We start from the raw sequence: 22407 nt of genomic DNA, 5'->3' as shown, positions 1-22407 counted from the left end.
AAGAAGGACCCCACATTGCTTCATCCTATACACGGGAAGTGGACAGAGAATGGAGGTAAACATTCCCCTGAGTCTTTCAGCAGACATTCACACACAGCTCACAGCACTCAGATTTCCAGCCCTTCACACCATCCATGCTGTCCTTTCACCCATCTGTCACAAAAACATGAGAGAGTGGAGGCCCAGTTCCCCAGTGTTGGGGAGGATGAAACAAGAAAGCTTTTTAAATATGACTGCTTGGCAAAAGATTTTGAGAATATAGAAACTATAAGCGAGATTGAAATGAAAGCAACTTTTGAGACACTTTAGTTGTGACTAGTTGAATGTAATCTCTCTCGGAGGAAACAATTCCCTCCGCAAGCAGGCCTTGCAGCTTGGCAGATGGGGCCTAAAGAATAAAATTTAAGGTTTAACACGTAAACGTAGTATGGTAATGTAGTGACTCTTATAAGTTGTGTAGAAATGTTATAAGATATGTATGTTGTAGTAGATTGGTTAATGAGAATTTGCATATTCAGCACTGAAGATGATTTATTGTATTGTAACGAGAACTTCGCTCTTTTTTTGCGCTTTCTTATCTCTCTTCTCTCTTATCTCTTTGCTCACTCTCGCGCTCTTCTTTGCGCCCTTTTTCTTTCTTTGCCTCTTTGTCTTCTCTCTGCAATTCTTCACCCCTTCTTTTCTACATGATCTTCGCTCTTAAACTTTTGTCGTTGTTTCTCTTACACTTTAAGCTTCTCTTCTCTCGGCCTTGCTCCGAGCTGCAGCTAGCAGCTCCCAACAAGGCCCTTCACCCACGCCCTTTGTAAAAAACAACAAGTTATACGACTTGGCTTCAAAGAGATCTCGTGTCCGTCCGTCCCTACCGTGTGACCCCCGTAACTCCTACACCCCAGACCATTTCTCTTCCCAGCACCAACTGCACACAGCCATCAGTTCATCTCTGTGCTATGGAAGCTACATTTGCTGCTCACTGGAGTTCTGTGGACAGACTTCAGAAGTCTCAATGGAAAAGCTGAGCAGTCTTCCAAGACATGCTGACTGAATGAATATCCGCTCACAGGGAATTATGTCCACCTTGTATCTCTCACTGCACCTTGATTCTCTCCCTTCCCATCCAGGCAATTCTCTTGCCATGTTAAATATTTTCTAACCAAGGCTCATCCAGCTCCATCTGACATAGCTCTACCTTACAAAACAAGACAAAACCAAAGCAGTTCTGCCATTTCCTCCTCCACATGCAGCCACACACAGCCTTTTCAAAGAATCACAACTTCAAGATGATTCTTCATCCCTCCAACAGACAGACAGACATCATCAAGGACCACTTGTTACCTGGTCCAATCCTCTCTTGGCGACAAAAACTAAAGCACCGATGACAAAAAAAATTTTCCTGCTTCCTTCACTATGTATCATAGCAATAAAGGAGAGCAATAAAGGCTGAGAACAACATGCACAGAGGTTCCACACAAGGCCATCAGCCATTTGTTCAAGACACATTCTACCTCTTAAAGCACACTTGCTGTTGGGAAGACACATAAACCATCTAAAAAGTGGTATTTCCTAATACCATGACACATCCCTTCAGAAGAGCTAACGTTACCCAGAACACAGATTCTACACAGCACAGCTGATATAGTGGAAAGAGTACATGAAACAGGATCAAATGCCCAAATTCCGACCTCACCCACAAGGTGCCAGCAGCAGCCTTATCGCTCCTTCCTTCTTCACATACTGGAAGGCTGAGAATTCACCCCATGTTCACATACTGACAGCAATGGGAAACAAAACCTCAGAACTACACCAATGGAACCCTTAACATGCTTTTAGACAAAGTGTCCTATGAAAGATAGAACACACGGCGGGGGAAAGGTCAGGGCAGTCTCAGGAGAATACGTCGAGGAGAAAATCTGGACAGAGGAACTCACCGAGGGAGGGGCGGGATCCGAGGGGAGGGCACCGGCCGGGTCCTCGTCGCCGAGCAGCGGCGCGGGCTCGTCGGGCGGCGGCCGGGCCGGGAGGGTGTCGCAGCAGCTGGCGGCCGAGAAGCGCAGGTGGCTCTTGCGCGAGTCGGCCGTGAGCGACACGTCGTGCGAGTAGAACCGCAGGAAGGCGCGCACGCCGTCGATGCCCACGAAGTGCGAGACGGGCACGCCGCGCGAGGCGCCGCCGTCCGGCGGCAGCAGCTGCCGGCGGTGGCAGCGGCGCAGGCGCAGCGCCAGCAACAGCAGCAGGAAGGCCACGAAGAGGCACGAGACGGCGGCCACGGCCAGCACGAGCCAGCGCGTCAGGCTGGCGGCCGGCTCGCCCGGCGCCGCCGCCTCGTGCGCCGCGCCGCCCAGCTCGGCCAGCAGCTCGGCCACGCTCTCGGCCAGCACCACGCTCAGCGTGGCCGTGGCCGACAGCGCCGGCCGCCCGTGGTCCCGCACCAGCACCACCAGGCTGTGGCGCGCCGCGTCGCGGGCCAGCGGCGAGCGCGCCGTGCGCACCTCGCCGCTGTGCGGCCCCACGCGGAACAGCCCCGGCTCCGTGGCCTTGGCCAGCTCGTAGGACAGCCACGCGTTCTGCCCCGCGTCCGCGTCCACCGCCACCACCTTGGCCACCAGCGCGCCGGCCTCCGACCAACGCGGCGCCAGCTCCACGCCCGACCACGCCGCCGCCGCGGCTGCCGGCGGGTACAGCACCTGCGGCGCGTTGTCGTTCTCGTCCACGATCTGCAGCCGCACCGACACGTTGCTGCTCAGCGCCGGCGCGCCGCCGTCCTCCGCTTGCACGCACAGCTGCAGCTCGCGCAGCTGCTCGTAGTCCAAGGAGCGCAGCGCGTACAGCGCGCCCGTCTCCGCCTGCACCGACACGTACGACGACAGCGGCGCGCCCCGCACCCGCCCCTCCGCCAGCCGGTAGCGCACGCGCGCGTTCTGCCCCCAGTCCGCGTCCGTGGCGCGCACCGTCAGCACCAGCGCGCCCGCCGCGTTGTTCTCCGCCAGCCGCGCGCTGTAGCGCTCCTCCGCGAACACCGGCGCGTTGTCGTTCACGTCCAGCACCCGCAGCGCCACCACCGCGCTGCTCTGCAGCGACGGCGACCCGCCGTCGGCCGCCCGCACCGTCACGTTGTACTCCGACACCTGCTCCCGGTCCAGCTCTCTCGCTGTCACCACACGGTAGTAGTCTTCATAGGACTTCTCCAGCCGGAACGGGACGCCTCCATCGAGGGAGCAGCGCACCTCGCCGTTGGCCTTCGAGTCCCGGTCGTGCACGTGCAGCAGTGCTACGACGCTCCCCGACGGAGCATCCTCAGAGATCTCACTCAGCGTCGAAGACACTGTGAGTTCGGGAGCATTGTCGTTGACGTCTGTCACGGTGATCACGAGTTTAGCTATATCGGAAAGGTCCCCACAATCTCGAACTTGTACCTCCAGTTCGAAGGATTTGACGTCCTCGAAGTCTAGGTTACGTGTCAATGTAATCGCTCCAGTGTCGCTATCAAGCTGAAAAATCAGTGAGGCTTTCTTTGTGATTTTTTTAAACGAGTATTTCATATGCCCATTTAAACCCTCGTCGGCGTCCGTAGCCGTGACAGTCACGAGAGCAGAGCCCACGGGCACGTCCTCGGGCACTCGCACCGTGTACTCCGCCTGGCTGAACACGGGCGCGTTGTCGTTCGCGTCCACCACGGTCACGCGGATCCGAGCCGTGCCCGTCCGTGCCGGATCGCCGCCGTCCATCGCCCTCAGCACCAGCTCGTGAAACGCCGCCTCCTCCCGGTCCAGCGCCTTCGCCAGCACCAGCTCGGGACGCTGATCGCCGCCGGGGCCCGCCTGCACGGCCAGCGAGAAGTGCTCGTCACCGCTCAGCTCGTAGCTCTGCAGCGAATTCTGACCCGAGTCCACATCATGAGCGTCTGGAAGGTGAAACCGCGACCCCTGCGCTGTCGTTTCGCTTATTCTCAACTCCGTTTCTGATTCTGTGAAGCTGGGCGCGTTGTCATTAATATCCGTGATTTCCACTTGGATCCCATAAACCTGCATCTGTCCCTCCACTATCAGCTCACAGCGCAGCACGCATTGCTGCACACTCTCGCACAGCTGCTCCCTGTCGATTCTTTCTGCTGTCACTAAATGTCCCGTCTTCCCGTGCAGAGCGAAATACTGCGTCGTACCTTTGTCCAAGATATGAACGCTGCGATCGCTGATCTCCGTCAGCTGCAGCCCCAGGTCCTTGGCCACGTCGCCCACGAACGAGCCCTTGGGCATCTCCTCGGGCACCGAGTAGCGCAGCTGCCCCCACGCCGCCTCCCACGCCGCCAGCAGCACGGCCCAGAGCAGAGCTCGCTGCCGCCGGCCCCAGCGCCTCCCCGCCGCGCACATCTCCACAGCGGCACCGCCGGCACCGCAGCACCGCCGATCCAATCCCGCTGCCACTTAATGCTCTCAGCTCCTGCACCGAGCGCTGCCGCCGGTGCTTCCGCCCGGCTCCACAATGGACCAGCACCGCGGGGACGATCGGGGAGCGCAGGCTGGGGCAGGGAGCGAGCAACCGAGTGAGCCGATCCGCAGCGGGCGGGGCTGCCGGTAGAGCTCCGAGCTTCCTCTCGCTCCTCTCGGTCAACAGCGGCGCCCGCAGCCTCCTCCCGGCACTGCAGGCACCGAGCGCTGCCCAGCGCTGCCCGCCCTGCCTCGCTCCATACCGGGCACGGTCGCCACCGAGATGTCGCTTTTCGTCCAGCGCCGATCTCCTGCCTCCGCATTTCTCCAGCCCATCTCTGCTTTCATCCTCCAGGGTATCACCATCGGGAGGAAGGCAGAGGCATTCCGCGGGCGGGATTTTTAACCGCACAGGAAACCTATCATTTATTCATGTCATTATGTAAATAATGTGAATATGTACATTAAAACTAATTTTTCCTATTTCACCCTGTACCTTATTCTTAAGAGTATCCTTTTTGTTCAAAAGCATCTTCAACAACTGCCTCACAGAGAGAAAACGGGAAGATACGACATCCCGAAGAAACAGCTCTCAGGTTCTTTAACACAAATGGGAAAAGAAAAATTGCATGCTTCTTGAAGTCAGGGTGCCTATTGTTAGAGGATTCAATTAAAAGTACAAAGAAAGATGCAACTTAAACTCTCAGGGGAATCTTTCAGGACCTATCCTAAGATCCGCCCAGTGCTTCCATAGTTTATACAAGTTAACAGTTATTCAAGTCATTCTAGCTTTCCTTTTTTTTTTACAGAAATCAATGTGCGAAGCACTGAAGCTCCTTAGTAAACTACTCAGCCAAATATTTCTTAATGACGTTGATATGATATGTGCTCAAGAAAACAATCATGGAACCGTAAAACAAAAGTACAAGTCTTGAAACTGTGCTGACCACTAGTCAATGTGCAGATGTGCTTGATTCAAGTGCCTAAAGCCTCCTCTGGCCAATCTCCCTGATATGGGTTACCTTCATATCTAAGATGATTATTCCAGTAAACAGAATTCCAAAAATTTGCTATCCTCTATATATTTGAGATCTGCTAACATCCCCAACGTCGTTGTGAGACAGAAAAATAAAAATCTCTGAAACAGAAATCATTCGGCACTCTCATCACTGTATGAAGTGAAGATCATAGAGAGTAAACAGAGTGAATTGCCAGTCGGGACGCATAAACAAAGCCATCTAGCCTCACTAGTGCATTCCCCCCAAAACCGGTGACAATCTCTTCTTTCATTCAGAAAAAAGACTTAAAGGAACTTTCCACATTCCTTTCTAAATCTAACCGGGAAATAAAAAAACTTTAAAAACCTGTTTCGGTAAAGCCATACACGAGTTCTAAGCACACCTTTCAGAACAAATCAGTCAGGGAAAAATATCTCCAACACCCGATGTCAGCGCTCTCTCTTTGTTCGTTGACCCCATTAAGCAGAATCAGCCATTCTCCTTTCACAGATTACGGAACAGCTTTAATATTGCTAGTAGATTCTAATTGATGGAGCTCAAGTGTTGAAGACAAAACCTCGCGCCTGAAGCTGAACCTGTGACCAAGGAAGAACCAAGCGCTTCCTGCTCTGCATGAACGGGGGACAGCCCCTTCCGTAATTTAGACCATCAGAGACGAGACTGTGCAACTCACATAAACACTACGACGGGAAACAAGGAGAAACACGAGCTACAAGCGGAGAAACACCGCTAGTAGCCTAAAGCAGAGCTATCATAAAGCCTGTCACCTGAAGCTATTACAGAGAAAAAATGAAAAACTTCCGCCACTACATGGAGATACAGATGACGAATACCCGCTGACACCACGCAAGAACGCGGGAAAAAATGATGACATTCCCGGAACTTTAAAAAAAAGGAAGCAGCTCACGGTTTACAGACCTGCGGTGCATCGGGATTGGCGGGAGGCTCTCCCACGACGAGGTCACTGCCCGGGCTCGGCTTGTCGCAGGAATCGCCGCCCAGGAACTCCTCCGCCGACAGGATGGGCACCGGCGGCGGCGGCGGCCAAGCGGCCTCGGGCACGGCGCGGGCGGGCGGCGGCACGCACAGGTTGTAGGAGTAGGGCAAGGTGCCCTCGCAGAAGTCGGCCGGGAAGGCGGCGCCGGCCAGCGAGAAGCGCTGCGCGCCCAGGCAGCGCAGCCCGGCGGGCGGCCCGGCCCGGCGCAGCCGCGCCACCACGGCCAGCGCCACGCTCAGCACCAAGAGCGCCGAGAGCAGCGCCAGCGCCAGCACCAGGTAGAACTGCAGCTCGGCCGCCGCCGCCGCCTCGGCGCCCGCCGGCCGCTCGCTCAGCTCCGGCAGCGCCTCCTGCAAGCTCTCGGCCAGCACCACGTGCAGCGTGGCCGTGGCCGACAGCGCCGGCTGCCCGTGGTCCTTCACCACGGCCACCAGCCGCTGCTTGGCCGCGTCCCGCTCGCCCACGGCGCGCGCCGTGCGCACCTCGCCGCTGTGCAGCCCCACGCGGAACAGCGCCGGCTCCGACGCCTGCACCAGCTCGTACGACAGCCACGCGTTGCGCCCCGCGTCCGCGTCCACCGCTACCACCTTGGCCACCAGGTAGCCGGCCTCGGCCGAGCGCGGAACCACCTCGAAAGGCGCCGCCGCCGCCCCTCCCGCAGCCTCTCCCGCCGCCGCCGCGGGCCAGAGCACCCTGGGCGCGTTGTCGTTGCGGTCCAGCACGAAGACGCGCACCGTGGCCGTGGAGCTGCGCGCCGGCGAGCCGCCGTCCTGCGCCCGCACGGCCACCGTGAACTCGCGGCACTGCTCGTAGTCCAAGGAGCGCTGCGCGTACAGCGCGCCGCTCCGCGCCTCCACCGACACCAGCGGCGCCGCGCCCGCCGCGCCCGCGCTGCCGCCCGCCAGCCAGTAGCTCACGCGCCCGTTGGCGCCCGCGTCCGCGTCCCGCGCCTGCACGCGCAGCACCAGCGCGCCCGCCGCGTTGTTCTCCGCCACGTACGCGCTGTACGCCGCCTCCTCGAACACCGGCGCGTTGTCGTTCACGTCCGACACCTCCAGCACCAGCTCCCTGCTGCTCCGCAGCGCCGGCCTGCCCCGGTCCCGGGCCACCACCGTCACGCGATGCTCCGACGCCTGCTCGCGGTCCAGCGCGCCCGATGTCACCACCTTGTACGAACCGCCCGACGACGCCACGATCGACAGCGGCGCCTCTCCCGATAGCTCGCACGACACCTGTCCGTTCTCGCCGGAGTCCAGGTCATTTACGTTCAAGAGAGCCACCACCGTGCCGGCCGGCGCGTCCTCGGGTACCGGGTTCGAGAGCGAAAGAATTCTGATCTCAGGAGGATTGTCATTCACATCCAGCACCTCTACTTCCACCTTGCAGTGCGCCACCAAACCCCCCCCATCCGTCGCCTCGACAGCCAGGCTGAACGCGCGCGTGTCCTCAAAGTCCAGCGCGTCTTGCAGGTTGATCATTCCTCGCTCGGCATCCACCATGAACTTCTGAAGCACTTTGGCCGGCATTTTCCCGAAGCCGTAGGTGATGTGGGCGTTGGTTCCCGTATCGGCATCAGAGGCAGAGATGTTAACCACCGGCGATCCCGGAGGCGTGTCCTCGCGCAGGCTGACGCGGTACCGGTCCTGCGCGAACACGGGTGGGTTGTCATTGGCGTCCGTGACGTTGATCCACAGCTGGGCAGTTCCAGTCCGGGGCGGGTCTCCGCCATCCAGCGCCGTGAGCGTCAACCGCAGGCTCGGCTCGCTCTCCCGGTCCAGTGAGTGGTGCAGCACCAGCTCCGCGGATTTACTGCCGTCTTGGCTCTCTTTGATCTCCACTGTGAAGTACTTGTTGCTTTCCAGCTCGTAGCCTTGTAGGGAGTTACTGCCCACGTCTGCATCCTCGGCCATGCCCAAGTAAAACCTGGCGCCCGGAGAAGTAAACTCGTTAATCTCCAGCTGGAAGCTGTCTTGCAGGAACCGTGGTGTGTTGTCATTCACGTCCTCAATGGATACTTCCACGCTGAAAATGTTCAGCGGGTTGTGCACCAGCGCCTCGAAGCTGACAGAGCAGGTCGCCGACTCGCCGCACATCTCCTCCCGGTCCAGCCTCTCGTTCACGTACAGGTTCCCGTTCTCCTCATTCACCCTGAAGTATTTCAGCTGCTTCTTGCCGCCAGACGCCACCTGCAGCTTGCGCGCCGGCAGCTCGTCCGCGCTGAGCCCCAGGTCCCGCGCCAGCGGCCCCACGAGCGAGCCTCTGCCCAGCTCCTCGGGGATGGCGTAGCGGACCCGCTCGGCCGCCGCCCGGCACCACACGCACAGCAGCAGCAGCAGCGCGCCCAGCAGCGCTCGCCCGCCGCCCGGCCCAAGCCTCTGCCGCCGCCTCACCGCCATTCTCTGCCCGCTGCGCTCGCCGCGCTCCTGCCTCCTGCCGCTGCCCTGCCTCCCTTCCAGCCGCTCTCGCCGCCCACAACAGACACCGCTCAAAGCCACCCACACCGCTCGGGCCGCCTCTCGCCGCCGCCGCCGCCGCCGCTGCTGTCGGTGCCGCTGCCGCTGCGGCCGGCGCCGGGCGAGCGAGCAGCCTGCGGGGGCAGGACGCTGCGGCGGCGGCGGCTCCAGCGGCGCTCGGCGGCGGCCAACAGCGACACCCGGAGGCGCCGCCGCGACACTGCAGCCGCCGCACGGCCGCGCTCAAGGCCGCCCGGCTTTGGGCGGGGCTCAGCGCCTGCACCGGCCCCGGGGGCTCTCTTTAATTGCAATCTACAAGAGCAGAAGCTCGTCTTTTATGTTGAGCCGAAAACCTAATGATACAGCAACAACAGTCGTGGCATTTGGTAGCTGCAGGAAACTCGTTAGCTAGTTAGTATTATGTACTGCCATAGACCTTTCAATCTTGTTTTTGGAGGCATGAAAACGGAGAAAGAAAGGATTATGCACGTCATAGCAATTAAGAAGTTTCACTCTTCCAATCAAGGAAGTGAACTCTTGAGTCAAGTTTACAACCAGAATGCAGAGAGGCAGAAGGAAATCCTTCCATTTCTAACCACTGCTTTCACCTTTTCCAAACCTACTCTATCATTTTACAGCAAAATTTCAAATGCTTCATTTTTCGGATGCTGTCTCTGCATCCCATTCAAAAGTACGTATTTGACGTTACTTTATAAAGTCAAGGTTCAGTTCTGATTTAGAACAGTTATTAAACCTGATCAAGAACTGTAAAGCCTATACGCATTGGACCTGAACTCAAAGCAATATTTTTGTCCATACCTTACATGAAAAAAGAAACTGCAAATCATTGTACTGACTGCAAAGCCAGGAGAAAATCAAAGTCAGTGCTGGTGGTTGAAACCTGAAATTCTAAGGCCTGCCATAAGAATTGATTTCACATTCGTATTGGTTTAATTTTGCGAGCTGCAACACAAAAGTCCTATCAACTGGCCAACCCAGATGTCAAAGGATAGCATGAACAGTAGTACATTTTTAGTTATTTCAGGTTATTAATATCAAAATCCCAGATCTCTATCTGACCTTGCTGAGGAAGTGATATCAGTCTTATGGTCTTCAGTGTTGTGCCACATTTCTGCCTTAAAATGATCACCCCCACAGATGATGAAAGGTCACTAAAATGTCAAGATTTAACCTAGGTAAGATGCACTGATTTGAAAGGGCTACTAGGTCTCTCTAAATGGTACCTAATGATTTTAGTAAATTTTAGACAATGCTTTTATTCAGAACAAGAAAAATGCCTCTAAGTTAAACACTTCCCACTCTCCCACGTGGAAAGGGTTATTCCCTGCTGTGCCACTTCTAGGCCTGTACCGTGTAGGAAATCACAGAGGGATGCATAGTCGGGTAGTCCTGAGAGACATAGGAACAATCCCTAGGCAGGTGGGGCTGACCAGCAGCACTCTACAGTCTGGACAATGTTCCAGAGCTTGCCAGAGGGAGATCAGAGGTGAGTGCTGCTGTGCAATAAAGCTTCTTGATCTCTTTTAATGCTTATTACCCACTTGGAGTAAGCTGCAGGGAGGGCTGTGTACAATTGCTGTTCCTTTCTGGCAAAGCAAGAACCTCAAATCTCTCACTCATTTCTGGTTATTAAGAAACAAAACCAAAAGCTGTTTCTGGCCCCTAGAAGGTAATTACTGGACTCCTCTAAAGTACAGCTGGTTTTACACATCTCTGCCTAAAACCACAAACTTCCAGAACACCCAAAAATCAGTAAGGTCTGAACAGAGGCATGCAATCAAGGCCCATAGGTCTTACTATGGACTACATTGTAGGTGGGCCCATATCTGGAAATTCATCAATTCTTGCTAAATTTTCTACTCTGTGGCCTGTTGACTTCCTAGACATATGAAGCCACAAGTCTAAATGCAGTGTCAAAGTATTTATGTGAATAGGACCATGGGAACCTCAGTTTTAGTTTCTGTAAAATTTTACTCACATAAAATATTTGGTCTTGGTTTGGTTTGCCAGGCAGGTGGGTATTTCATGCAAAACAACACAAGCTACAGATGCAAAAGAACAGTCTGCAGATAGAAAATATGAACCATAACTTTCCAGGAAACAAAACTCAAAGGAAGGTCCATAGTGGGAAAATGTCATTTCTGCTTTCCTGAGAATCTCCATCAAAAAGTCACAGAGATGTATAAATGGAGAAAGGAATCTTCACACAGGAATTATCACCTGTTCTACCCATACATAAACATTCTCATGTCTCCAACTCTACAGAACATGCAGGTCTGCTTCTGAGGCACATAATTGGCAAAAATAACTCATGAAATTATAATGCATCATGATCATACCAAGAAAGAAGGTACAATTGTGTGATTAGTGGTATTCTCAGAAGAATGACATGCAGTCATCCAACAGAGAATGGATCATCTCACTACTTGCTTAGAGGGAATCTCATCTCCCCTCTTATCACATGCACAGTTCCACAAAGATGCAACTTCTTCTAAGGTCATGGGTAGGTCTCTTAACCCATAACAATACTGAACAGAAATGTGCCCCCATCTCCTGCTCTCCACACCAGTATTAATATGACCAGAAAATACATTCCTAAATGAAGTTCTATCACTATTGAAGCAAACCTATATACACAGAAGATCAGCAAGGGGTGGGAGTGGGGAGGGGGGGCTGGAACGGAATAAAATCCCAAAGGCAAAAGCAGATGATCAATGTAAAGAAATATTTTCTGGGAAACTGACAAGGAGGACATTCTAGTCTTCACTGTAAGCATGGAAATTCATCCCCAAGAGCACCTGGAACTCACTGAGGTCTCAAGTTAAAAGTCTGAAGTTGAAGTCCTACTCTGGACCACACTGTATATAGTTGCATTTCTTTAAGCTGTCATCATCTCTCATTGATTTTTCCACTACGTGGTCTGCTGCTCATCTTACACAAATAAGTAGCCATAAGTTTAAAAGCCTTTTAATAGGTCTGATTCTCAAAATAAATATTCTCAGAGTGTGCAATAGATTCTATTTTACCTTCTGTTACTTTGTTCCTAGCATATGAAATTTTGTCTTAGTTCATTGAGGTATTTATTGCAAAAGAACACTTACAGCTTCTAATTCATTATGATCCAGAAAAGGGAAAAAGGAACACAACATTCCAGGAGAGAAAGGCCTGAAAGAAAGTGTAATTACAACTTTGAAGAAGCTCTCCATCACAGTATTCCAGAGAGATATAAGCTTGCTCCTCAAGGCAGAGATCATTTTGCCTACAACAGACCTTTGGATGAATTCAATTTGATCTCTCCCTGAAGTGCATCTGGCCTGCAAGGTCAGGTGGCTCTCCCCTCTAGCAGGGACAACTCTCAAGGCTTGCCACTCCCTAACAAATACCTCACATATTTTATCCATATAGAAGTAGTAGAGTGAACCTTACCATCAACCTTTGTTAAGATGCACTTCTATGAAGTCATATTGAAAACAGTTTTAACAACAGCTCTGATACAGATTCAATAAGGGATCTATATAGCTCATTTGCAACACCTAAACATGCATCATCCTTCTAAATGCAGATTTATTGTACAAAAGCTATATTATAAGAAGACTACCATTGCTTTTCAGTACAGGGAAACCAGGATCATAGAAAAAGAATGGCAGAGGCTTTGGTGAAGGTGACTGATGAAAGAGATGTGGTCTCCATGCTTTGCACACATGAAGCCGTTTATTGATTCACAAGGCTGAGCTTATGTACCTTTTCAGCAGCTACTAAAAACAGCACAACTAAAACATGTAACTAGGTAACATTGCTGAATCCACAGCCTCGTACTAACTAGTGCAGGTATCTGTTTTCTCATAGGAGTTGTGCTTACCAAGCATATCGTACGAAGCGCACTGCTCTCTTCTGCATTCCTTCTTCAAGGTTTTGCTTTCTGTTGCCAAGGCTTGTGGCCTACTGTTGCTAACATATCACCTTCTCTCATGAGCTGGACAGTGCTCCCAGCTCGGCTTTCTAGCTGTATTCCTACACACTGGGACCAGAAATTATATCAAATCATTATTCAGCCAAAACCACATTGACACATCTGTGTTTCAATGTCTTTGTCTTAGCAACTGCACAGCATCAAGGTATGGATGGAAACTGCTCTGCCAGCTGTATAATTTTAATAGATGCCTATTTTTAGGACTCCTGGCCAAACAAATAACCAGTTTTAGCACACAATAACCCAGGAAGCCCCAAGAGTGCAGGAGTCATATCTTGACATTTATGGCTGTGTCAAATAGTAGTTGCAGTTCCTTTGTAGTAGGTACAAAAGAAGAGTCTGTAGCGTCTAGAGGCACAGATCTCCAAGTAATCGTATTGGAGAAAAAGAAAAAGAAAAGGCACAGATTAACAAAAAGGGAAATCAAATGCCAGTTTGGGTGAAATAAACATTTACACCAACATTTCAAACTACACAACAGCAAAGTCTTCCAACTGTTCTGACTCTGCAGACAAAATACCTCAACAGGCTGAAAGACCATGAATCAAGGCAATCTACTTTGAAAACAGATATCACTGAAAGACGTTTCCCACACGATACCTCCTAATGGAGAACAAGGATCCCAAAAGAGATCCATGCGTAGGACCTTGCCTGCTAAACACACTCACTTCAAGTAACATGAAATGCTCTAAGCACTATAAGCAATCTGTAGATCAGATAAAGAGCTCAATAATCAGAACAAAAGCCTCAATAATCAGAATCAACAATGGGACACCACCACTCTTCCTTAGCACATGGGTATTTTGGAAGATAACTCATTCTGCAGCCATTAATACAATCTTTACACCTATGTCCAACAACTACCTTTCACAGGAAGAGCTGCATGGAATATAACAGTGGATAAAATTGTGAGCACTGATGAAGAACAGCAGCAAACCCTTCTCTTACATACGGCAAGAGACCCCCAGGGGAAACCTCCAAAGATTCACATCTATAGGCCATGAAAAACTCAAAGGGTTTCCAGGCAATTTGTAATATGCAAGCAATTCTGCCATCCATGCTTATAAGAATTATCAAGTTTCTAAAGATGAAAGAGGAGCCAGTTTCGAGGAGATATTGGATAAGCGGATAGAATGAACAATACCAATGACGCTATTAATTATTTAGTTAATTAATCCACGGCCTAACATAGTTCCAACCAGAAGCAGCATCATTTTTCCAGGCACATACACCACTGTAAATCCCAATGAACAGGCATTGAATTGGCATCGCCTGCCTAAGTCAGCGAAACTCCCTATGCACGACACAGGCCAAAGAGGGGCAGAAGGAGAATTTGTCACGGAGTAACTCTGAACGGAAGAACTCACCGGGTCGGGGACGGAATCAGTGGGCAGGACGGTGGCCGGGTCCTCGTCGCCGAGCAGCGGCGCGGGCTCGTCGGGCGGCGGCCGGGCCGGGAGGGTGTCGCAGCAGCTGGCGGCCGAGAAGCGCAGGTGGCTCTTGCGCGAGTCGGCCGTGAGCGACACGTCGTGCGAGTAGGACCGCAGGAAGGCGCGCACGCCGTCGATGCCCACGAAGTGCGAGACGGGCACGCCGCGCGAGGCGCCGCCGTCCGGCGGCAGCAGCTGCCGGCGGTGGCAGCGGCGCAGGCGCAGCGCCAGCAGCAGCAGCAGGAAGGCCACGAAGAGGCACGAGACGGCGGCCACGGCCAGCACGAGCCAGCGCGTCAGGCTGGCGGCCGGCTCGCCCGGCGCCGCCGCCTCGTGCGCCGCGCCGCCCAGCTCGGCCAGCAGCTCGGCCACGCTCTCGGCCAGCACCACGCTCAGCGTGGCCGTGGCCGACAGCGCCGGCCGCCCGTGGTCCCGCACCAGCACCACCAGGCTGTGGCGCGCCGCGTCGCGGGCCAGCGGCGAGCGCGCCGTGCGCACCTCGCCGCTGTGCGGCCCCACGCGGAACAGCCCCGGCTCCGTGGCCTTGGCCAGCTCGTAGGACAGCCACGCGTTCTGCCCCGCGTCCGCGTCCACCGCCACCACCTTGGCCACCAGCGCGCCGGCCTCCGACCAACGCGGCGCCAGCTCCACGCCCGACCACGCCGCCGCCGCGGCTGCCGGCGGGTACAGCACCTGCGGCGCGTTGTCGTTCTCGTCCACGATCTGCAGCCGCACCGACACGTTGCTGCTCAGCGCCGGCGCGCCGCCGTCCTCCGCTTGCACGCACAGCTGCAGCTCGCGCACCTGCTCGTAGTCCAAGGAGCGCAGCGCGTACAGCGCGCCCGTCTCCGCCTGCACCGACACGTACGACGACAGCGGCGCGCCCCGCACCCGCCCCTCCGCCAGCCGGTAGCGCACGCGCGCGTTCTGCCCCCAGTCCGCGTCCGTGGCGCGCACCGTCAGCACCAGCGCGCCCGCCGCGTTGTTCTCCGCCAGCCGCGCGCTGTAGCGCTCCTCCGCGAACACCGGCGCGTTGTCGTTCACGTCCAGCACCCGCAGCGCCACCACCGCGCTGCTCTGCAGCGACGGCGACCCGCCGTCGGCCGCCCGCACCGTCACGTTGTACTCCGACACCTGCTCCCGGTCCAGCTCTCTCGCTGTCACCACACGGTAGTAGTCTTCATAGGACTTCTCCAGCCGGAACGGGACGTTCTTGCCGAGCGAGCAGCGAACCTCTCCATTCGCCCCCGAGTCCCGGTCCTGAACATGCAACAACGCCACAACAGTTTCCGCAGGGGCGTCTTCCGAGATCTCGTTAAGAGCTGACCTCACCGAAATCTTGGGCACGTTGTCATTGACGTCTGTCACGGCGATCATCACTCTTGCAGTATCTGAGAGCTCTCCTCCGTCATGTGCCTGCACCTCAAGTTCGTGGGAGGAAATTTCTTCGAAATCCAAGTTGTCCTTAACAATTATTTCTCCTGTCTCAGAGTCGAGATTAAAAAGTTCTGAGGCTCGGTCTGAAATTTTATGGAAGCTGTATTTCACCTGCCCGTTCAGCACTTCGTCGGCGTCGGTGGCCGTGACAGTGACTAGTACGGAGCCCACGGGCACGTCCTCGGGTACACGCACCGTGTACTCCGCCTGGCTGAACACGGGCGCGTTGTCGTTCGCGTCCAGCACCGTCACGCGGATCCGAGCCGTGCCCGTCCGTGCCGGATCGCCGCCGTCCATCGCCCTCAGCACCAGCTCGTGAAACGCCGCCTCCTCCCGGTCCAGCGCCTTCGCCAGCACCAGCTCGGGACGCTGATCGCCGCCGGGGCCCGCCTGCACGGCCAGCGAGAAGTGCTCGTCACCGCTCAGCTCGTAGCTCTGCAGCGAATTCTGACCCGAGTCCGGGTCGTGAGCCTGGGCGAGAGGAAACCGCGACCCCAGGGCTGTCGTTTCGCTCAGCCTCAGCTCTTTTTCTGCCTGTCGAAAGCTCGGAGCGTTGTCGTTAACATCCGTGATCTCCACTTCTATTCGGTATACCTGCATCTGTCCCTCCACTATCAGCTCACAGCGCAGCACGCATTTCTCCACCAGCCGGCACAGCTGCTCTCTGTCGATCCTCTCCGCCGTCACTAAATGTCCCGTCTTCCCGTGCAGTGCAAAATACTGCGTCGTACTTTCGGAGACAACACGGACGGCATTATTGTGGATCTCCGTCAGCTGCAGCCCCAGGTCCTTGGCCACGTCGCCCACGAACGAGCCCTTGGGCATCTCCTCGGGCACCGAGTAGCGCAGCTGCCCCCACGCCGCCTCCCACGCCGCCAGCAGCACGGCCCAGAGCAGAGCTCGCTGCCGCCGGCCCCAGCGCCTCCCCGCCGCGCACATCTCCACAGCGGCACCGCAACACCGTCGGGAGCTCTGCTCCGCCGCTCACCTATCTGGCTCACGGTGTAGCTCCGGCACTCTGCTCTCGACCTCTCCTGCCAGGCCCTTCCGACCCCCTTTAGCACGTCTCCGCACTGCAAGGACTATCGCAGACTGCTCCGCCGCCCATTCACATACCGGGACGGCGGGAGAGCCGCGCCGCAGCGGGCGGGGCTGCAGCGCTCCGAGCTTCCTCTCGCTCCTCTCGGTCAAGAGCGGCGCCCGCAGCCTCCTCCCGGCACTGCAGGCACGCAGTGAAACGCAATGTATTAATTTTAATGCTACGGACGGAGGATTACGAGTCCTAACAGGGTAATACAAAAGCAGAACTTTCACCACAAGTATTTGCAGAAGACATGATGGAATGACCGGCGCAAGGGTGGCAAAAGAAAACCGTCTCTGATATACAGCTGTAGGGTACTTTATCACTCTGTGCCAACTCTCTTTATAGCTACCGAGAAGGCAGGAAAGCACATAAAATGAACCTGTCGAGTTTATACAATTATATACAATCAGGTAGTTCTACAAGCCAGGAAGAGGATTTTCTCAGAAATTAAGATATAAAGGGCTGACAGTCATTAGCAAAGCCTTGTTCTAATTATCGTGTATTCATGTAGCAATGGCACATTTTCAACAAAATACTTTAAGGCAACGGGAAAAGAGAAGTACAGCTGCACAACTTAGACTGTCATGGCCTTAGATAAATTTTCAAGTATAGCTGATTCAAGTGCCTGAAGTGGAAATTGGTGAATCTCCTACATATGTGATATCTATATTTGAGTCTTAGAGCTTTATTATTCTCTTAAAGAGACATGGATAAGAAATACTGAGGAGGGAGGTGTGGTAGGGGGAACCAACCAAAAAACAAACAAATGAGGAAAAAAACCCTAGAAGAACGAATTCTCTATACAAGGAACTGAGACCCAAACACCTCTTTTTAACAAAAAGAATAAGAAAGTAGGCTCTGAAACAAAAAAAAAAAAAAAAAAATCGATTTTTTTCCATTTGAGACGTCAGTCTTCATCTACACCTGTGTATGAAGGAAATATTAGGAATGGGGGAAAAAAACCAGAAAAAAATTAGAAAAGAGAAGACTACGAGCTAGAATGGAGAAAGAAAACTAGCAAAAGTAACTCGTCCTCCTAATGGTATCAGTCCTGCCATTTCTGCAAGAGTGTTCACGCATGAGTGTTTGTCTCTTCTTTTACTCTGGATGGAGAACATGACACTTTTCTATCCATGAGAGACGAGTCTTTCTGGAGTCCAAGACCGAAAAACTATTAAACAAGGGGCATGTGGCCAGCTTTTAACCAGGTCCCAGAATGCACTTTCAGAAAAAACCGATCATTAAGGAAAAATCTGCAGCAGCTAGTATGTGCATTATTTCCCTGATTCCTTCATGAAGAACTGGCAAATATCCTGCACAGGTATGATTCCCCATCATAGTTACTAATTAATAGGATTTTAGTCAGCTCAAGAGATGCAGACAAAACCTCTTAGATGAATCGGAAGCTGTGACCACCGCAGAATCAAGTGCTACAGCTAAATGTTGTTCTTAGAAAAGGAAATCACCCCGTTCTTTCATCCCTTCTTGGAGATATGGACCACCCATTCCCACCTACACCACCCGGGGAAACTCAAGGAAAAGAGACCAGCGGTTCAGAAAGATCTAAGGAGAACAGCAGGAACAAAACAGAGGAAGAGAAGAGAGGAACACGCAGCTCTGCAGAAAGAACTGCAGAGAAAAATAATGACTGGAATAATTAAGCAACTTCGCCTATCACTCCTGAAGAAAACTTATCCCCAAATACACTCGACACTCTTCCAGAAGGGAAGAACAACGTGCAATTTCTCCTTTCGTGTCGAAAATGCACACATGTCAGGAAAAACCCCAAATAACAAGCAAACACATGCCCTATCCTACAACCAAACCAAAAGTGATAGTTCCCTTTACTGAATTCTGTCACGCAGAATCAGCAGATCTCTTTCTGCAGAGCAAGAATCTGCGTTCTCCATTGAACAGACAAATAATTGTTAAAATATGTTTGAAAAATCGTGACTGGGAAGTACATATCCATCCGATCAATGGTGCCTTTTCTGGAGCAGCATTCCCCCAAAACATGGGACACTACACTGCGATTTTGGAAACAGCATTAAAACCCAGGTTTGCATCAGACAAAAAATAACAGAAGAAAAAATAGTCAATCTCACTAGACGTACAATGTGTGAAGCAGCCTTCTCTCCGGGAGGGCAAGCAGAAGAGGGTTAGAACAAGATGTAACTTCTCAACCATCAGAGCCAGATGCGTGTCCACTTGGGGAGTAAATACTGAAATAGTATTGAGCAACAGGTAATGTCCAGATCTCGACAAAGGTATCATCTGGGAGACAAAGGTATTATCTGGGGGAAAAGAGAAAGCCTGTTAAGAAAGGCTCAAGAAAACAGCTTACGGTTTCACAGACCTGCGGCGCGTCGGGATTGGCAGGCACCTCTCCTTCGATAGCGCTGCTGTTGGAGATCGCATTCCCGCAGGAATCGCCGCCCAGAAGTTCCTCCGCCGACAGGACGGGCACCGGCGGCGGCGGCGGCCAAGCGACCTCGGGCACGGCGCGGGCGGGCGGCGGCACGCACAGGTTGTAGGAGTAGGGCAAGGTGCCCTCGCAGAAGTCGGCCGGGAAGGCGGCGCCGGCCAGCGAGAAGCGCTGCGCGCCCAGGCAGCGCAGCACGGCGGGCGGCCCGGCCCGGCGCAGCCGCGCCACCACGGCCAGAGCCACGCTCAGCACCAAGAGCGCCGAGAGCAGCGCCAGCGCCAGCACCAGGTAGAACTGCAGCTCGGCCGCCGCCGCCGCCGCCTCGGCGCCCGCCGGCCGCTCGCTCAGCTCCGGCAGCGCCTCCTGCAAGCTCTCGGCCAGCACCACGTGCAGCGTGGCCGTGGCCGACAGCGCCGGCTGCCCGTGGTCCTTCACCACGGCCACCAGCCGCTGCTTGGCCGCGTCCCGCTCGCCCACGGCGCGCGCCGTGCGCACCTCGCCGCTGTGCAGCCCCACGCGGAACAGCGCCGGCTCCGACGCCTGCACCAGCTCGTACGACAGCCACGCGTTGCGCCCCGCGTCCGCGTCCACCGCCACCACCTTGGCCACCAGGTAGCCGGCCTCGGCCGAGCGCGGAACCACCTCGAAAGGCGCCGCCGCCGCCCCTCCCGCAGCATTTCCCGCCGCCGCCGCGGGCCAGAGCACCCTGGGCGCGTTGTCGTTGCGGTCCAGCACGAAGACGCGCACCGTGGCCGTGGAGCTGCGCGCCGGCGAGCCGCCGTCCTGCGCCCGCACGGCCACCGTGAACTCGCGGCACTGCTCGTAGTCCAAGGAGCGCTGCGCGTACAGCGCGCCGCTCCGCGCCTCCACCGACACCAGCGGCGCCGCGCCCGCCGCGCCCGCGCTGCCGCCCGCCAGCCAGTAGCTCACGCGCCCGTTGGCGCCCGCGTCCGCGTCCCGCGCCTGCACGCGCAGCACCAGCGCGCCCGCCGCGTTGTTCTCCGCCACGTACGCGCTGTACGCCGCCTCCTCGAACACCGGCGCGTTGTCGTTCACGTCCGACACCTCCAGCACCAGCTCCGCTCTGCTCGACAGTGGCGGACTGCCCCGGTCCGTGGCAGTGATGGTGATATTGTAAGCGGAGACGTTTTCTCTGTCCAGGGTACTGGCTATTATTAGTTTGTATGTGTTCTCTGATGAAGTTTCTAATCTGAAAGGCAAATTTCCGTCCATTTTACAGCTCACTTCTCCGTTTTCTCCGGAATCTCTGTCCCTGACATTGATCACAGCGACAACTGTGCTCGGGACTGAGTCTTCGGGTATGGGGTTCAAGATAGGCAGGAGGGACAGTGTTGGTGCATGGTCGTTAAGGTCTATAATGTCTATGTGCACTTTGGCGTGTGCTGTCAACCCACCCCCATCCTTGCCTTCAACGCTCACTTCATAGTATTTCCTTTCTTCATAATCTAAGGGTCCTGTAACTTTCACCTCCCCTGTCCTAGGGTCCAGACTGAAGAGCTGGCGGATATTTTTTGCTATGTCACTGAAAGAGTAGGTAATTTCTGCATTTCTACCTTCGTCATTGTCAGTCGCTTTCACCTGAAAAGCTAAGGAGCCCTCTGGCAGGTTTTCCATCAGTCGAACCGTGTAGATTTCTTTGGTGAATACTGGTGGATTGTCATTTGCGTCGGTCACGTTAATCTTAATCTGGGCGGTCCCAGATCGGACTGGATCCCCACCATCCACTGCTGTCAGTATCAAATTGTGGTTTCTTTGTTTTTCTCGATCCAAGATTTTCTCCAGTACCAGTTCCGCGTGTTTTGTCCCATCAGGGCTCTCCTTCACTAAGAGGGAGAAGAGTGGGTTGGGGGTAAGTTCGTAGTTTTGTAAAGAATTCACTCCAATGTCGGGGTCTCTGCCACTGCCCAGAGGAAACCTGGTCCCAGGAGGCGTCGACTCGATAATTTCTATGGTAACAAATTCTCTGTCAAACAGCGGCGCATTGTCATTGATATCCTGGATAGTAACACTCACATGAAATATGTCGAAAGGGTTTTCCACGACCGCCTCCAAACTGAGGATGCAGGGCGACACGGCTCCGCAGATGCTCTCTCGGTCTATCCTGCCATTTACACGCAGATTTGTATTATCTTCCTCGAGAGTGAAGTACTGCTTTTCGTCACCAGCGACGATCCGCAGCTTGCGCGCCGGCAGCTCGTCCGCGCTGAGCCCCAGGTCCCGCGCCAGCGGCCCCACGAGCGAGCCTCTGCCCAGCTCCTCGGGGATGGCGTAGCGGACCCGCTCGGCCGCCGCCCGGCACCACACGCACAGCAGCAGCAGCAGCGCGCCCAGCAGCGCGACCCGCCCAGCGCCTGCCCAGCCGTGCGCTGCCGATCTGACCTCCATTTCCTGCTCTCCTGAAGTGTATTCTGTGGACGGGTAAAAACTATCCTTTCCGGGTAGATGAACCAGTATTCGAGAGAAATAAATAGAAGAAATCCCTGTTGCCGGTCGGAGGACGGGCTGAGTGGAGCGGTTCCTGGTTTTCTCTCTGCTCTGCGCAGTGCGGAGCAGCGCTACGCGGGCGCCGGGGAGGAGCCGACGGCTGAGCAGCTTCTCCGCCTTGGCCAACAGTGACACCCTGAGTCCGTGCCTGAGAACCGCAGAGTTCAAGGAAAAAAAACCAGCCCGAATGTCCTGCCCTGCTATCCCTTGCATCGGGAAGGGTTGGAAAGTACAGATATTGTCAGGAGCGAGAAACAGAAAATCTATCAGTACTGAAACCGTGCATCTAGGAATTCCTACACTCTGAATTGCTTACACTTACAAGTCTTCTGAGGGTTAGATCGTCTCCATTTTCTTCACAGATGTGCGGCAGGATCTTGGTCTCTGCCCCCACTGTCAGCTTACTGATCTCTAGGGTGAGGTCTCGGTGTCCCCGCTGCCATCGTGCCGCCTCCGTGAGGGAAAAGGCAACGTGGATGAAACACTGAAACACTGCTTTGGGTAGGGGGTTCATTTAAGACGGCTGAGATCCCCAGCTAACGCTGAGCTTACCAGGTTTGAACATGGTCGTTGATGGACAAGCAAAGCCGGAATTCCAGGCTCTGAGAACACCACAGAGGTCACATCACACCTGATCCCATC

The 22407-nt window shown here is 54.5% G+C and overlaps 4 protein-coding genes across 4 annotated transcripts; all 4 read right to left on the bottom strand.

Annotated features, from left to right (window-relative positions):
- Nucleotides 1-1826: 1826 nt before the first annotated feature.
- Nucleotides 1827-4397, bottom strand: LOC128944476 (protocadherin gamma-A10-like). Its single transcript, XM_054287755.1, has one exon. The coding sequence runs from the start codon at nt 4365-4367 to the stop codon at nt 1827-1829; it is 2541 nt and encodes an 846-aa protein (XP_054143730.1). The 5' UTR covers nt 4368-4397.
- A 1949-nt stretch (nt 4398-6346) lies between these two features.
- LOC128944475 (protocadherin gamma-B5-like) lies at nt 6347-8946 on the bottom strand. Its single transcript, XM_054287754.1, has one exon. The coding sequence runs from the start codon at nt 8834-8836 to the stop codon at nt 6347-6349; it is 2490 nt and encodes an 829-aa protein (XP_054143729.1). The 5' UTR covers nt 8837-8946.
- A 5214-nt stretch (nt 8947-14160) lies between these two features.
- On the bottom strand, nt 14161-16760 carry LOC128944474 (protocadherin gamma-A10-like). The gene is made up of 2 exons (XM_054287753.1): nt 14252-16760; nt 14161-14178 (listed from the first exon to the last, which is right to left on the bottom strand). The coding sequence occupies exons 1-2, from the start codon at nt 16688-16690 to the stop codon at nt 14161-14163; spliced, it is 2457 nt and encodes an 818-aa protein (XP_054143728.1). The 5' UTR covers nt 16691-16760.
- LOC128944473 (protocadherin gamma-B5-like) lies at nt 16736-21794 on the bottom strand. Its single transcript, XM_054287752.1, has 3 exons — nt 19180-21794; nt 18352-18398; nt 16736-16970 (listed from the first exon to the last, which is right to left on the bottom strand). The coding sequence occupies exons 1-3, from the start codon at nt 21664-21666 to the stop codon at nt 16736-16738; spliced, it is 2769 nt and encodes a 922-aa protein (XP_054143727.1). The 5' UTR covers nt 21667-21794.
- Between the last annotated feature and the right edge of the window lie 613 nt (nt 21795-22407).

Source organism: Melozone crissalis, unplaced genomic scaffold (assembly GCF_028551555.1).
Source record: "Melozone crissalis strain CALT ecotype California unplaced genomic scaffold, PUWL_Pcris_2 ptg000061l_1, whole genome shotgun sequence".
In the NCBI taxonomy this organism is placed as follows: domain Eukaryota; kingdom Metazoa; phylum Chordata; class Aves; order Passeriformes; family Passerellidae; genus Melozone; species Melozone crissalis.
The sequence above is the reverse complement of the archived record's forward strand: the minus strand, read 5'-3'. Positions and strand labels throughout refer to the sequence as shown.